At 45.5% G+C, this 15922-nt stretch overlaps 1 protein-coding gene across 1 annotated transcript in view; it reads left to right on the top strand.

The window, feature by feature from the left end:
• The window catches only part of LOC124003134 (zinc finger protein 709-like), a 32646-nt gene extending 22098 nt beyond the window's left edge, over positions 1–10548 (top strand). Inside the window, exons 5-6 of the mRNA XM_046311198.1 lie at positions 714–1016; positions 8919–10548. Of these exons, the coding sequence (XP_046167154.1) occupies positions 714–1016; positions 8919–10183 (1568 nt within the window). The 3' untranslated portion in view covers positions 10184–10548. The remainder of the gene's footprint in view (positions 1–713; positions 1017–8918) is intronic.
• Positions 10549–15922: the final 5374 nt, after the last annotated feature.

The raw sequence follows: 15922 nt of genomic DNA, 5'->3' as shown, positions 1-15922 counted from the left end.
AAAAGTAATTATCTTATCTTGTGATGAAGGAAAGTATTGGCTGTAAAGGGGTTTGAGAAAATGTATTTTCTCATTTTGATATTATTATTATTTGCGAGAATAAATGTCGTTGAATAACTGCTTTACCAACTCCAGTCAGCAGATGGCGATGTGAGTCTTTCAGTTGATTTTTTTGTGTGCATAATCTAGTGGACGGGACGGGACTCTCCCTAAAAACAAAATGGCAACTAAATCAGCTACCTCGGTAGCTTACTAGCCAACAATAAACTGATGCATTGAAACTCCTTTGATAATTTGTATATTAATCTGGTTTTTAAAACAATTTAAACGTAATATGCTTGTTAAATGTACTACATTGTTAAGAGTGATACTGAGCTAAGACTAGACTAGGCTAGTCACTAATGCTAGCTAGCATCCCTGACCAATGAGCTCGCTAAACTACTCCCCCTCTGCTAAAGAAGCGGAGGTCTGCTGGACAGAGAAAGAAGCTCTGGGGCTGAACATTGTCGTGGTAGAAGAGGAGGATATCACAGTGAAAGGAGAGAAAGAAGATTTCAGAATTAAAAAGGAGGAAGTTACAGTGAAAGAAGAGAAGAACCGTTTGGAATGAAAGAGGAAGAGGGAATAGAGTATGTAACAGTGGAAGAGGAGGAGGTAGAAGTTTGGAATGAAAGAGGAAGAGGAATAGAGTCAAAATGATATCATATTAACAGTGGAAGAGGAGGAGGTAGAAGCTTTCAGAATGAAAGAGGAGGAAGTTACAGTGGAAGAAGAGAAAGAACCGTTTGGAGTGGAAGAGGGGGTAGAGGCTGTTACAGTGGAAGAGGAGATAGAAGCTTTCAAAATGGAAGAGGAGGATATCATATTGAAAGAGGAGGAGGCTGTTACAGTGGAAGAGGAGGAGATAGAAGCTTTCAGAATGAAAGAGGAGGCTCCCTCAATAAAAAAGGAGGACATTTTGGGAGTGAAAGAAAGGGAAGAAATTGGGGAGGAGACTGAAGACCTGATTAACACCAGTGAGTATGGTCTTTGAAACAGGGGCGCAAACTCAGGAAGTTGAACCAATGTGTGGTTTTTAAAGGGGCATTCTAATGAAGTACTACACATGAATATGTTGTTCAGTACTGTAGGAAATATTAAAGGATTATCTGTGATTGGTACATGCATTTTTTTTACTATAAATTAATGATATGATACAATATTCTTTATTGTCCATTTTACATGGAAATTCATTTAGGTACACAAACACTAGAAAACATTCAGTTTGGAAAACTGGAAAGTTAGTACACAAGTCACACATTTCTTTGGCCTACTGTCTGACCGTGCATTGGGCCTTCTTGTGTCCTACTGTTCAGCGGCCTGATGGGCCTTTACCTGTCCTACTGTTCAGCAGCCTGATGGGCCTCTCTCTGTCCTACTGTTCAGCAGCCTGATGGGCCTCTCTCTGTCCTACTGTTCAGCAGCCTGATGGGCCTCTCTCTGTCCTACTGTTCAGCCACCTGATGGGCATTTACCTGTCCTACTGTTCAGCCACCTGATGGGCCTTTACCTGTCCCACTGTTCAGCAGCCTGATGGGCCTTTACCTGTCCCACTGTTCAGCAGCCTGATGGGCCTTTACCTGTCCCACTGTTCAGCAGCCTGATGGGCCTTTACCTGTCCTACTGTTCAGCGGCCTGATGGGGCTCTCTCTGTCCCACTGTTCAGCAGCCTGATTGGCCTTTATCTGTCCCACTGTTCAGCAGCCTGATTGGCCCTCCTCTGTCCCACTGTTCAGCAGCCTGATTGGCCTCCTCTGTCCCACTGTTCAGCAGCCTGATTGGCCCTCCTCTGTCCCACTGTTCAGCAGCCTGATTGGCCCTCCTCTGTCCCACTGTTCAGCAGCCTGATTGGCCCTCCTCTGTCCCACTGTTCAGCAGCCTGATTGGCCATCCTCTGTCCCACTGTTCAGCAGCCTGATGGGGCCACTCCTCTGTCCCACTGTTCAGCAGCCTGATGGGCCCTCACCTGTCCCACTGTTCAGCAGCCTGATTGGCCTTTATCTGTCCCACTGTTCAGCAGCCTGATTGGCCCTCCTCTGTCCCACTGTTCAGCAGCCTGATTGGCCTTTATCTGTCCCACTGTTCAGCAGCCTGATTGGCCCTCCTCTGTCCCACTGTTCAGCAGCCAAATGGCTGCCAGATTGAAACGTGCCCTGCTCCTATTCTTGCTGAACAGTGAGACCTTATATCTCCTTCAGTAGGGATCGCCTGGGGGGCTAGGTAGTCACAGACAAGGTGAGGATGGGATCACCTGTAGGTGGTGGTGGTGGGGAGGTGGTGGTGGTGGGGGGGGTGTTAGTCACAGACAAGGTACTGCTGGGATCACCTGTAGGTGGTGGTGGGGGGTGGGTAGTCACAGACAATTTACTGCTGGGATCACCTGTAGGTGGTGGTGGGGGGGGGGTAGGTAGTCACAGACAAGGTACTGCTGGGATCACCTGTAGGTGGTGGTGGGGGGTAGGTATCACAGACAATTTACTGCTGGGATCACCTGTAGGTGGTGGTGGGGGGGGGTAGGTAGTCACAGACAAGGTACTGCTGGGATCACCTTTAGGTGGTGCTGGGGGGTAGGTAGTCACAGACAAGGTGAGGCTGGGATCACCTGTAGGTGGTGGTGGTGGGGGGGGTGGTGGTGGTGGGGTGGTGGGGGGTGTTAGTCACAGACAAGGTACTGCTGGGATCACCTAGATGTGGTGGTGGGGGGGGGGTTAGTCACAGACAAGGTGAGGCTGGGGTAGGTGGTGGTGTTGGTGGGGGGTTAGTCACAGACAAGGTACTGCTGGGATCACCTGTAGGTGGTGGTGGTGGTGGTGGTGGGGGGTTAGTCACAGACAAGGTGAGGCTGGGGTGGTGGTGGTGGTGGTGGTGTTGTTGGTGGTGGGGGGTTAGTCACAGACAAGGTGAGGCTGGGATCACCTGTAGGTGGTGGTGGTGGTGTTGGTGGTGGTGGGGGGTTAGTCACAGACAAGGTGAGGCTGGGATCACCTGTAGGTGGTGGTGGTGGTGGTGGTGGGGGGTTAGTCACAGACAAGGTACTGCTGGGATCACCTGTAGGTGGTGGTGGTGGTGTTGTTGGTGGTGGTGGTGGGGGGTTAGTCACAGACAAGGTGAGGCTGGGATCACCTGTAGGTGGTGGTGGTGGTGTTGGTGGTGGTGGGGGGTTAGTCACAGACAAGGTGAGGCTGGGATCACCTGTAGGTGGTGGTGGTGGTGTTGGTGGTGGTGGGGGGTTAGTCACAGACAAGGTGAGGCTGGGATCACCTGTAGGTGGTGTTGGTGGTGGGGGGTTAGTCACAGACAAGGTACTGCTGGGATTACCTGTAGGTGGTGGTGGTGTTGTTGGTGGTGGTGGGGGGTTAGTCACAGACAAGGTACTGCTGGGATTACCTGTAGGTGGTGGTGGTGTTGTTGGTGGTGGTGGGGGGGGTTAGTCACAGACAAGGTGAGGCTGGGATCACCTGTAGGTGGTGGTGGTGGTGTTGGTGGTGGTGGGGGGGTTAGTCACAGACAAGGCGAGGCTGGGATCACCTGTAGGGGGGGTAGTCACAGACAAGGTGAGGCTGAATGCATTTAAAAGCAGAGGACAAGTCTAGGATGAGGATGTGCACATACCTAGACATAGATTCTTGGAGAATATAACTTATAAAAGTTTGAAGAGAAGAAAGGATCAGATTTTACTCACCAAAGTAAGTGCTGTAGTTTAGTTTGAACAAATATAATAGATCTTCCCACTGGTGTCTGTTACCAGGACAACCAGCAGAGTTATGTTAATTGGCATGAAGATACACTGGTATATTTCCACCACGGTAGACAGAGTTCTGTTAGTTATTCTACATTGGAATCATGTAGTAACCTAAAAACTGTTAATCAAATGAAAATATCTTTGAGATTCTTCAAAGTAGCCAGCCTTTGCCCTGATGACAGTTTTGCGTTCTCTCAACCAGCTTCATGAGGTAGTCACCTGGAATGCTTTTCTTGAAGGAGTTCCCACGTGCTGAGCACTTCTTGGCTGCTTTTCCTTCACTCTGCGGTCCATACCATTTCAATTGGGTAAAGGTCGGGGCATTGTGGAGGCCAGGTCATCTAGTTCCGCTAAGCACAAACCAAATGGGATGGCGTGTCACTGCAGAATGCTGTGGTAGCCATGCTGGTTAAGTGTGCCTTGAATTGTAAATAAATCACAGTGTCACCAGCGAAGAACCATCACACCACCTCCATGCTTCACGGTGAGAACGACACATGCAGAGATCATCCTTTCACCTACACTGCATCTCACAGTGGTTGGAATCAAGAAAACAAAAATTTGGACTGATCAGACCAAAGGACAGATTTCCAATGTCTAATGTCCATTGCTCGTGTTTCTTGGCCCAAGCAAGTCTCTTCTTATTATTGGTGTCCTTTAGTAGTGGTTTCTTTGCAGTGATTCACGCAGTCTCCTCTGAACAGTTGATGTTGAGATGTGTCTGTTACTTGAACTCTGTGAAACATTTATTTGGACGTCAATCGGAGGCTGGTAACTCTAATGAACTTATCCTCTGCAGTAGATGTAACTCTAATGAACTTATCCTCTGCAGTAGAGGTAACTCTAATGAACTTATCCTCTGCAGTAGAGGTAACTCTAATGAACTTATCCTCTGCAGTAGAGGTAACTCTAATGAACTTATCCTCTGCAGTAGAGGTAACTCTAATGAACTTATCCTCTGCAGTAGAGGTAACTCTAATGAACTTATCCTCTGCAGTAGAGGTAACTCTAATGAACTTATCCTCTGCAGTAGAGGTAACTCTAATGAACTTATCCTCTGCAGTAGAGGTAACTCTAATGAACTTATCCTCTGCAGTAGAGGTAACTCTAATGAACTTATCCTCTGCAGTAGAGGTAACTCTAATGAACTTATCCTCTGCAGTAGAGGTAACTCTAATGAACTTATCCTCTGCAGTAGAGGTAACTCTAATGAACTTATCCTCTGCAGTAGAGGTAACTCTAATGAACTTATCCTCTGCAGTAGAGGTAACTAATGAACTTATCCTCTGCAGTAGAGGTAACTCTAATTAACTTATCCTCTGCAGTAGAGGGAACTCTAATGAACTTATCCTCTGCAGTAGAGGTAACTCTAATGAACTTATCCTCTGCAGTAGAGGTAACTCTAATGAACTTATCCTCTGCAGTAGAGATATTTTCTAATGAACTTATCCTCTGCAAATTGTAACACATTGACTTATCCTCTGCAGTAGAGGTAACTAATGAACTTATCCTCTGCATTAGAGGTAACTCTAATATAACTTATCCTCTGCAAAAGAGGGAACTCTAATGAACTTATCCTCTGCAGTAGAGGTAACTCTAATGAACTTATCCTCTGCAGGAAAGAAACTCAAATGAACTTTTATCCTCTGCAGTTAGAGGTAACATTCTAATGAACTTATCCTCTGCAGCAGAGAGTAATCTAATGAAGTTATCCTCTGCAGCAGAGGTAACTCTGGGTCTTCCTTTCCTGCAGCGGTCCTCGTGAGAGCCAGTTTCATCATAGCGCTTGATATTTTTTTGCGACTGCATTTGAAGTTCTTGAAATTGTACACATTGACTGACCTTCATGTTGTAAAGTAATGATGTTGTTTCTCTGCTTATTTGAGCAATTATTGCCATAATATGGACTTGGTCTTTTACAAAATAGGGCTCTTCTGTGTACCTCTACCTTGTCACAACACAACTGATTGACTCAAACATTAAGAAGGAAAGAAATTCCACAAATTAACTTTTAACAAGGCACACCAGTTAATTGAAATGCATTCCAGGTGACTACCTCATGAAGCTGGTTGAGAGAATGCCAAGAGTGTGCAAAGCTGTCAAGGCAAAGGGTGGCTACTTTGAATCTCAAATATGAAATATATTTTGATTTGTTTAACATTTTTGGTGGGGGTTACTACATGATTCCATATGCATGACCGTGCTTTTACACCTGCATTGTTTGCTGTTTGTGGTTTTAGGCTGGGTTTCTGTACAGCACTTTGAGATAAAGCTGCTATAGCCATCATGTTGAAGGCTGTTTTATATAAATAAATTTGATTTGATTTGATTTGTTATTTCATAGATTTGACGTCTTCACTATTATTCTACAATGTAGAAAATTGTATAAATAAAAACCCTTGAATGATACTGTATATTTACATATATTTGAATATATAATAACTGAGCTAATATATATATATATCACAACATTTTAATGTATTTCTATATATTATTTTTCTGTTTGCATGTACAGGCCTGGCCAAATCAAATCCTCCTAAAGTTGTTTTTGACAAAAAAGGAAAAGGTATCAGTTTGTCGTGAGGTAATAATGAGTAATGTTTTGAATCCCATGATAACGCTGCCATGATTTAGTGCTTCCAAACTAGGGCTTATCGCAATATTTTTTTCCATGGCAAAAATTAAAACGTTTGGTGCTGACTTAACTCTCCGGTCCTTTAAAAACCTGCTTTTGTAAAATATTGTGTGCTATAGCCATCATTTGGGCTGTTTTCCTAAAAAAAAAGTTACATCCGTTTGGTGTTTTGCCATGATACTATCGTCCCTGGCCTATTCCAAACCGTTTGGTGTTTTGCCACGATACTATCGTCCCTGGCCTATTCCAAACCGTTTGGTGTTTTGCCACGATTACTATCGTCCCTGGCCTATTCCAAACCGTTTGGTGTTTTGCCACGATACTATCGTCCCGGGCCTATTCCAAACCGTTTGGTGTTTTGCCACGATACTATCGTCCCTGGCCTATTCCAAACCGTTTGAAACATTCTGTGTTTGAGCTACAGACTCCTTTTGTCCCCCATTGGATTCTTCTGCATCCGATACCAACCAATCATCTGTGTGATTAATGATATCAAATCAAATGTTATTGGTCACATACACAGGGTTAGCAGATGTTATTTTGATATTGTAGCGAAATGCTGGTGCTTCTCGTTCCGACATTGCGGAAATATCTACATGTAATCTAACAATTCCACAATAACTACCTAATACGCACAAAAATAAGAAATGGGATAAGAATACATACATATAAATATATGTATGACCAATGACAGAGCAGCATAGACTAAGATGCAATAGATGGTATAAAATGCAGTATATACACATGAGATGAGTAATGCAAGATATGTTTAAAAAAAATAATTAAAGTGGCATTATTAAAGTAACTAGTGATTCATTTATTAAATTGGTCGATGATTTCAAGTCTGTATGTAGGCAGCAGCCTCTCTGTTAGTGGTGGCTGTTTAACAGTCTGATGGCCTTGAGATGGAAGCTGTTTTTCAGTCTCTTGGTTCCCAGCTTTGATGCACCTGTACTGACCTGTGAAAAAACACATGTTTTAAACCCTGGTAACTCCACTTGTCTTCGTTGTATCAACATGACTAGCAACACGACTAGCATCAAGACAAACATGACTAGCAACATGACTAGCAACATGACTAGCAACATGACTAGCAACATGACTAGCAACATGACTAGCAACATGACTAGCAACATGACTAGCACATGACTAGCAACATGACTAGCAACATGACTAGCATCAAGACAAACATGACTAGCAACATGACTAGCAACATGACTAGCACATGACTAGCAACATGACTCAAGACAAACATGACTATCAACATGACTAGCATCAAGACAAACATGACTAGCAACATGAGCTCAAGACAAACATGATAGACATGACTAGCAACATGACTAGCAACATGACTAGCACATGACTAGCAAAGACAAACATGACTAGCAACATGACTAGCAACATGACTAGCAACATGACTAGCAACATAGCATCATGACTAAACATGACTAGCAACATGACTAGCATAGCAATGACAAACATGACTAGCAACATGACTAGCACATGATCAATGACAAACATGACTAGCAACATGACTAGCAACATGATCAATGACTAAACATGAGCATCATGCAGCATCATGACTAGCATCAAGACAAACATGACTAGCAACATGACTATCAACATGACTATCAACATGACTAGCAACATGACTAGCACATGACTAGCAACATGACTAGCAACATGACTATGCAACATGACTAGCAACATGACTAGCATCAAGACAAACATGACTAGCAACATGACTAGCATCAAGACAAACATGACTAGCAACATGACTAGCATCAAGACATGACTATCAACATGACTAGCATCAAGACAAACATGACTAGCAACATGACTATCAACATGACTATCAACAAGCATGACAAACATGACTAGCAACATGACTAGCACATGACTAGCATCAAGACAAACATCATGACTAGCAACATGACTAGCAATATGACTAGCAACATGCAACATGACTAGCAACATGACTAGCAACATGACTAGCACATGACTAGCAACATGACTAGCAACATGACTAGCATCAAGACAAACATGACTAGCAACATGACTAGCAACATGACTAGCAACATGACTAGCACATGACTAGCAACATGACTAGCATCAAGACAAACATGACTAGCACATGACTAGCAACATGACTAGCACATGACTAGCACATGACTAGCACATGACTAGCACATGACTAGCAACATGACTAGCATCAAGACAAACATGACTAGCAACATGACTAGCAACATGACTAGCAACATGACTAGCAACATGACTAGCAACATGACTAGCAACATGACCAGCAACACGACTAGCACATGAAGCGTTTTCAACTGTCAAGTGTACACAAAGAAGGATGTATATGCATCCATACAACTGTCTCTTTCAACCTGCTCATAAATGTTATTTTATTTTTTATTACGGAAATGTTCTGAAAACTGTTTTATCATGCTGGCGATTTCATTCAGATCTCTGTTTAACAAAATACTTTGTCTTTGACAGGAGAGAGACCAGACTCTCCCTCTGACAAGAGTCCTTCAGGGGAAACAGACCCAGGGAAGAGGCCTTCAGGGGAACCAGACCCAGGGAGGAGACCTTCAGTGGAACCAGACCCAGGGAGGAGACCTTCAGTGGAACCAGACCCAGGGAGGAGACCTTCAGTGGAACCAGACCCAGGGAGGAGACCTTCAGGGGAACCAGACTTGGGGAAGAGTCCTTCAGGGGAACCAGACTTGGGGAAGAGTCCTTCAGGAGAACCAGACTTGGGGAAGAGTCCTTCAGGGGAACCAGACCCAGGGAAGAGTCCTTCAGGGGAACCAGACCCAGGGAGGAGACCTTCAGGGGAACCAGACTTGGGGAAGAGGCCTTCAGGGGAACCAGACCTAGAGACTGCCAAACCAGTAGGACGACACTGCTGCCCCCACTGTGGAAGGAAATTTACCAAGTTACACAACCTAAAAGAGCACGAGAGGACACACACAGGAGAAAAGCCCTTCCAATGTTCCCAGTGTGGAAAGAGTTTTAGCCGGTTAGACAGCCTGAAAATGCATGAAAGAATTCACTCTGGAGAGAAGCCTTACCAATGCTCCTATTGTGTAATGTGTTTTTCACGATCACAGGCCCTCAAAAGGCATGAGAGGACACACACAGGAGAAAAGCCTTTTCAATGCTCCCAGTGTGGAAATAGTTTTACCCTGTTGGCACACCTGAAATCACATGAGAGGACGCACACAGGAGAAAAGCCTTTCCAATGTTCCCAGTGTGGAAAGAGTTTTACCCGGTTAAGGACCCTAATTAGGCACCAAGGAATACACAAAGAAGGAAGGAAGACCTTCCATTGCTCTCAGTGTGGAAAGAGTTTTACTGAGTTATGGGGCGTGAAAATACACGAGAGAATTCACTCTACACACAGAGGTGAAAGGCCTTTCCAATGCTCCCAATGTGGAAAGCGTTTTACCCAGTTAGGGAACCTGAATTTACATAAGATAATTCACTCTGGAGATAAGCCTTACCACTGCTCTCAGTGTGGAAAGAGCTTTATTCGGTCATGCCATCTCAAAGAGCATGAGAAAACACACACAGGGGAAAAGCCCTTCCAATGTTCCCAGTGTAGGAAGAGTTTTGCCCGGTTATGGAACCTAAAAGAGCATGAGAGGATACACACAGGAGAGAAGCCCTACCACTGCTCTCATTGTGGAAAGACCTTTTCCCGATTAAGGGAACTGAAATCCCATTACATTTCACACACTCTTATCCAGGGAGAATAACAATTGTTGAATTCACCTTAAAGGTAGCTAGGTGAGACAGCCACACATCACAGACATAGTAAGTACGTTTTCCATTCATTAAATAGTTCTCAGTGAAGTCAGTGCTCGTAGGAAAAGACAAGTTCAGGTCAGATTTATTGAAGACACTCTTTGAAGGGTCATCGTGGTTTTCAAGGTTCGTTGTACATGAGAGAATAAAGAAGCTCTGTTCTGTCTCTTTTTTTACTGAGAATTTGTGTTTTTGTTTTATGCCGCATGAAATCAAACTGTATGAATGACATCATACAACAAAATGGCTACTTTTGTTTTAAAATGTTCTAATGTGCGTTTTATTTGAATTAATAACAAGTATTGTAATTCCAAGATGGTGTGGTAGTGCAGACGTGGTTTGTCGTCCCCTCCTTTATTTTTGTATTTAGTCTTTTTTTGTATGTATATATATATATACACATTTATTTTCAATATTTTTGCTATTTTTAAATTAAATATCCCTTCCGGCAACCCGCCTCACCCAATGTCATACGGATCCGCTATTTTTTAGACCTTATAGTTAGAACCCCCATCAGAACCTAGCCATCAGAAGCTAACCAGCTAATTAGCTACTAGCTATTTAGTCATTGTTAGCGGCCTTCACCTTCTGCACAGACACCAACCGTTTTTTTTTAGCCTGGATAATACTTGCCAGCCTGCCAGTGTCGGACTGTTTTCTCCACTACAACACCGTATTCCTGCCGTAAACCCATTACTCCTGATCATCACAGCTAGCTAGCTGCCACCGAGTGACCAGAATGACCCAGCCCTGAGCCAGGCCCACCTCCCGGCCTACTCTGTGGTCACTCGGCTATACCCCAACACAGCTACAATCCACTACTCCACCGGATCCATACCGTAAGTTCTGGACCTTTGCGTCGGATCATCGCTGCTACCGATTGGCTATAGTGGCTAACGCCCCTGCTCCGAAGCTAGCACCAGTTAGCCGCAAGCCTGGCGCATCTCCCGACTAGCAAACGAAATGACTACAACTACAATACTTCTTTCGCCATCTGGCCCGGACCCTTTTGTCGACACGGCGCCCCGCCGTACCATCCATCGACTGGTCTGCCGATGTAACTCCATCCGCTGTGCCCTCAACTGGCCTTTGCCAGTTGGAGCAAACATTTCTACTTACCCCCGGCCTGCTAACTTTAAACGTCATGTCTCCCGCGTGCTAGCGTAGTAACGACTACATCGCGGCTTCCCTGTTCCATCTATTGCTGTTCACTGGACCCTATGATCACTTGGCTACATAGCTGATGACTGCTGGGCTGTTCATTAATCCATTTTGTTTTTGTTTGTTAACCGACCCTCTCTGGCCATTCATCGCCATTTTACCTGTTGTTGTCTTACATGCTGACCAGACCGGACACGTCGCGTGCGCGAGCATCGTAAAACAAATTTAGAAATCCATGTTATTCAATTATTGCACCCGCCAACGAGCATCTGCGATGCCAAGGGCTGAAATAGAACTCCTTTTCTATTTCTGACGCAGATCGCGCTGCAAGTCCTGCCTCTCCCATCTCCTCATTGGTTTATAGAAGCAGGTACCCACAGTTCCATCTCCTCATTGGTTATACCCACGTGGGTGATTGAAAGATGAACTGTTTTGCCGGTCGTCGTGGTAATATGAAAGTGTAGATGGATCACCATATAAGTTCAAAGATGAAGAAGCCTGGAAGGAGGAGAGATGACTAGAAACGATTCGGATGGCCGTTTTATGTGTGGATTAATTGTCGGAGTAGATGACCTTGTGCATTTCAGGTCAAATAACAACTCAATGTTTATATCCCAGGACAAATTAGCTAGCAAGTGCAAACTTGTGTTCCCAAATTAATGTCATTGGTTCAGAGTTTGTTTTGATATTTTAACCTGCGTGTCGTGATCGCGTTTGGTGTAGGGGTACAAGATGTACGATGGCGCACGCGCGCAGCCGGTTTGGGTTCTGTGTTACCCGTTGTTGTCTTAGCTCTCCCAATCAACACCTGTGATTGCTTTATGTCTCTCTCAAATGTCAATATGCCTTGTACACTGTTGTTTAGGATAGTTATCATTGTTTTAGTTTACTGCGGAGCCCCTAGTCCCACTCAACATGCCTCAGATATCTCCTTTGTCCCACCTCCCACACATGCGGTGACCTCACCCAGCATAACTAGCCCGTACAGTAAACTTGGTGTCTGGGTTTACCTCCACTGTAGCCACACCCCACCATACCCCTGTCTGTACATTATGCCCTGAATCTATTCTACCACGCCCAGAAATCTGCTCCTTTTATTCTCTGTCCCCAACGCACTAGACGACCAGTTCTTATAGCCTTTAGCCGTACCCTCATCCTACTCCTGCTCTGTTCCTCAGGTGATGTGGAGGCTAACCCAGGCCTTGCGTGTCCCCAGGCACTCTCATTTGTTGACTTCTGTAACCGAAAATGCCTTGGTTTCATGCATGTTAACATCAGAAGCCTCCTCCCTAAGTTTGTTTTACTCACTGCTTTAGCACACTCCGCCAACCCTGATGTCCTTGCCTTGTCTGAATCCTGGCTTAGGAAGGCCACCAAAAATTCTGAGATTTCCATACGCAGCTACAATATTTTCCATCAAGATCGAACTACCAAAGGGGGAGGAGTTAGTCTGAAGAATTCTGTCATACTTTACAGGTCTGTGCCCAAACAGTTCGAGCTTCTAATTTTAAAAATGAATCTCTTCAGAAATAAGTTTCTCACTGTTGCCGCCTGTTATAGACCCCCCTCAGCTCCCAGCTGTGCCCTGGACACCATGTGTGAATTGATTGCCCCCCATCTATCTTCAGAGTTCGTTCGATCTGTTAGGTGACCTGAACTGGGATATGCTTAATTAACACCCGGCAGTCCTACAATCTAAGCTAGATGCCCTCAATCTCACACAAATTATCAAGGAACCCACCAGGTACAACCCTTAATCTGTAAACATGGACACCCTGATAGATATTATCCTGACCAACTTGCCCTCTAAATACACCTCTGCTGTTTTCAATCAGGATCTCAGCGATCACTGCCTCATTGCCTGCATCCTCTATGGGTCCGCAGTCAAACAACCACCCCTCATCACTGTCAAACGCTCCCTAAAACATTTCTGCAAGCAGGCCTTTCTAATCGACCTGGCCCGGGTATCCTGGAAGGATATTGACCTCATCCCGTCAGTAGAGGATGCCTGGTCATTCTTTAAAAGTAATTTCCTCACCATCTTAAATAAGCATGCCCCTTTCAATTAATAAAAAAACTAAGAACAGATACAACCCTTGGTTCACTCCAGACCTGACTGCCCTCGACCAGCACAAAAACACCCTGTGGCACTAGCATTGAATAGTCCCAGCGATATGCAACTGTTCAGGGAAGTCAGGAACCAATATACACACAGTCAGTCAGGAAAACAAAAGCTAGCTTTTTCATAAAAGAAATTTGCATCCTGTAGCTCTAACTCCAAAAGTTTTGGGACACTGTAAAGTCCATGGAGAATAAGAGCACCTCCTCCCAGCTGCCCACTGCACTGAGGCTAGGAAACACTGTCACCACCGATAAATCCACAATAATCGAGAATTTCAAGAAGCATTTCTCTACGGCAGTTCATGCTTTCCTCCTGGCTACCCCAACCCCGGCCAACAGCTCGGCACCCCCCGCAGCTACTTCTTTGGACACTGTGTTAACAAACCTCCAAACGAGCTTCAATGCCATACAACACTCCTTCCGTGGCCTTCAACTGCTCTTAAATGCTAGTAAAACTAAATGCATGCTCTTCAACTGTTTGATGCCCGCACCTGCCCGCCCGACTAGCATCACTACTCTGGACGGTTCTGACTTAGAATATGGGGACAACTACAAACACCTAGGTGTCTGGCTAGACTGTAAACTCTCCTTCCAGACTCATATTAAACATCTCCAATCCAAAATTAAATCTAGAATCGGCTTCATATTTCTTAACAAAGCCCCCTTCACTCACGCCGCCAAACATACCTTCGTAAAACTGACTATCCTACCGATCCTCGACTTTGGCGATGTCATTCACAAAACAACTTCCAATACTCCGCATCCAGTTTGCTGAGTAGTCTATCACAGTGCCATCCGTTTTGTCACCAAAGCCCCTCATACCACCTACCACTGTGACCTGTATTGCCTCGTCGGCTGGCCCTCGCTACATATTTGTCACCAGACCCACTTGCTCCAGGTCATGTATAATCTATGCTTTCCTTTCAGTTCTCTGCTGCCAATGACTGGAACGAATTGCAATAATCGCTGAAGCTGGAGACTTATATTTCCCTCACTAACTTTAAACAACAGCTATCTGAGCAGCTGTACACATCGCTGCAGCTGTACACAGTCCATCTGTACATTTACATTACATTTACATTTAAGTCATTTAGCAGACGCTCTTATTCAGAGCGACTTACAAATTGGTGGATTCACCTTATGACATCCAGTAGAACAGTCACTTTACAATAGTGCATCTAAATCTTAAAGGGGGGGGGGTGAGAAGGATTACTTATCCTATCCTAGGTATTCCTTAAAGAGGTGGGGTTTCAGGTGTCCCCGGAAGGTGGTGATTGACTCCGCTGTCCTGGCGTCGTGAGGGAGTTTGTTCCACCATTGGGGGGCCAGAGCAGTGAACAGTTTTGACTGGGCTGAGCGGGAACTGTACTTCCTCAGTGGTAGGGAGGCGAGCAGGCCAGAGGTGGATGAACGCAGTGCCCTTGTTTGGGTGTAGGGCCTGATCAGAGCCTGGAGGTACTGAGGTGCCGTTCCCCTCACAGCTCCGTAGGCAAGGACCATGGTCTTGTAGCGGATGCGAGCTTCAACTGGAAGCCAGTGGAGAGAGCGGAGGAGCGGGGTGACGTGAGAGAACTTGGGAAAGTTGAACACCAGACGGGCTGCGGCGTTCTGGATGAGTTGTAGGGGTTTAATGGCACAGGCAGGGAGCCCAGCCAACAGCGAGTTGCAGTAATCCAGACGGGAGATGACAAGTGCCTGGATTAGGACCTGCGCCGCTTCCTGTGTGAGGCAGGGTCGTACTCTGCGGATGTTGTAGAGCATGAACCTACAGGAACGGGCCACCGCCTTGATGTTAGTTGAGAACGACAGGGTGTTGTCCAGGATCACGCCAAGGTTCTTAGCGTTCTGGGAGGAGGACACAATGGAGTTGTCAACCGTGATGGCGAGATCATGGAACGGGCAGTCCTTCCCCGGGAGGAAGAGCAGCTCCGTCTTGCCGAGGTTCAGCTTGAGGTGGTGATCCGTCATCCACACTGATATGTCTGCTAGACATGCAGAGATGCGATTCACCACCTGGTCATCAGAAGGGGGAAAGGAGAATATTAATTGTGTGTCGTCTGCATAGCAATGATAGGAGAGACCATGTGAGGTTATGACAGAGCCAAGTGACTTGGTGTATAGCGAGAATAGGAGAGGGCCTAGAACAGAGCCCTGGGGGACACCAGTGGTGAGAGCGCGTGGTGAGGAGACAGATTCTCGCCACGCCACCTGGTAGGAGCGATCTGTCAGGTAGGACGCAATCCAAGCGTGGGCCGCGCCGGAGATGCCCAACTCGGAGAGGGTGGAGAGGAGGATCTGATGGTTCACAGTATCGAAGGCAGCCGATAGGTCTAGAAGGATGAGAGCAGAGGAGAGAGAGTTAGCTTTAGCAGTGCGGAGCGCCTCTGTGATACAGAGAAGAGCAGTCT

This window comes from Oncorhynchus gorbuscha, linkage group LG18 (assembly GCF_021184085.1).
Source record: "Oncorhynchus gorbuscha isolate QuinsamMale2020 ecotype Even-year linkage group LG18, OgorEven_v1.0, whole genome shotgun sequence".
In the NCBI taxonomy this organism is placed as follows: Eukaryota; Metazoa; Chordata; class Actinopteri; order Salmoniformes; family Salmonidae; genus Oncorhynchus; species Oncorhynchus gorbuscha.
This window is presented reverse-complemented; position numbering and strand designations above follow the sequence as displayed.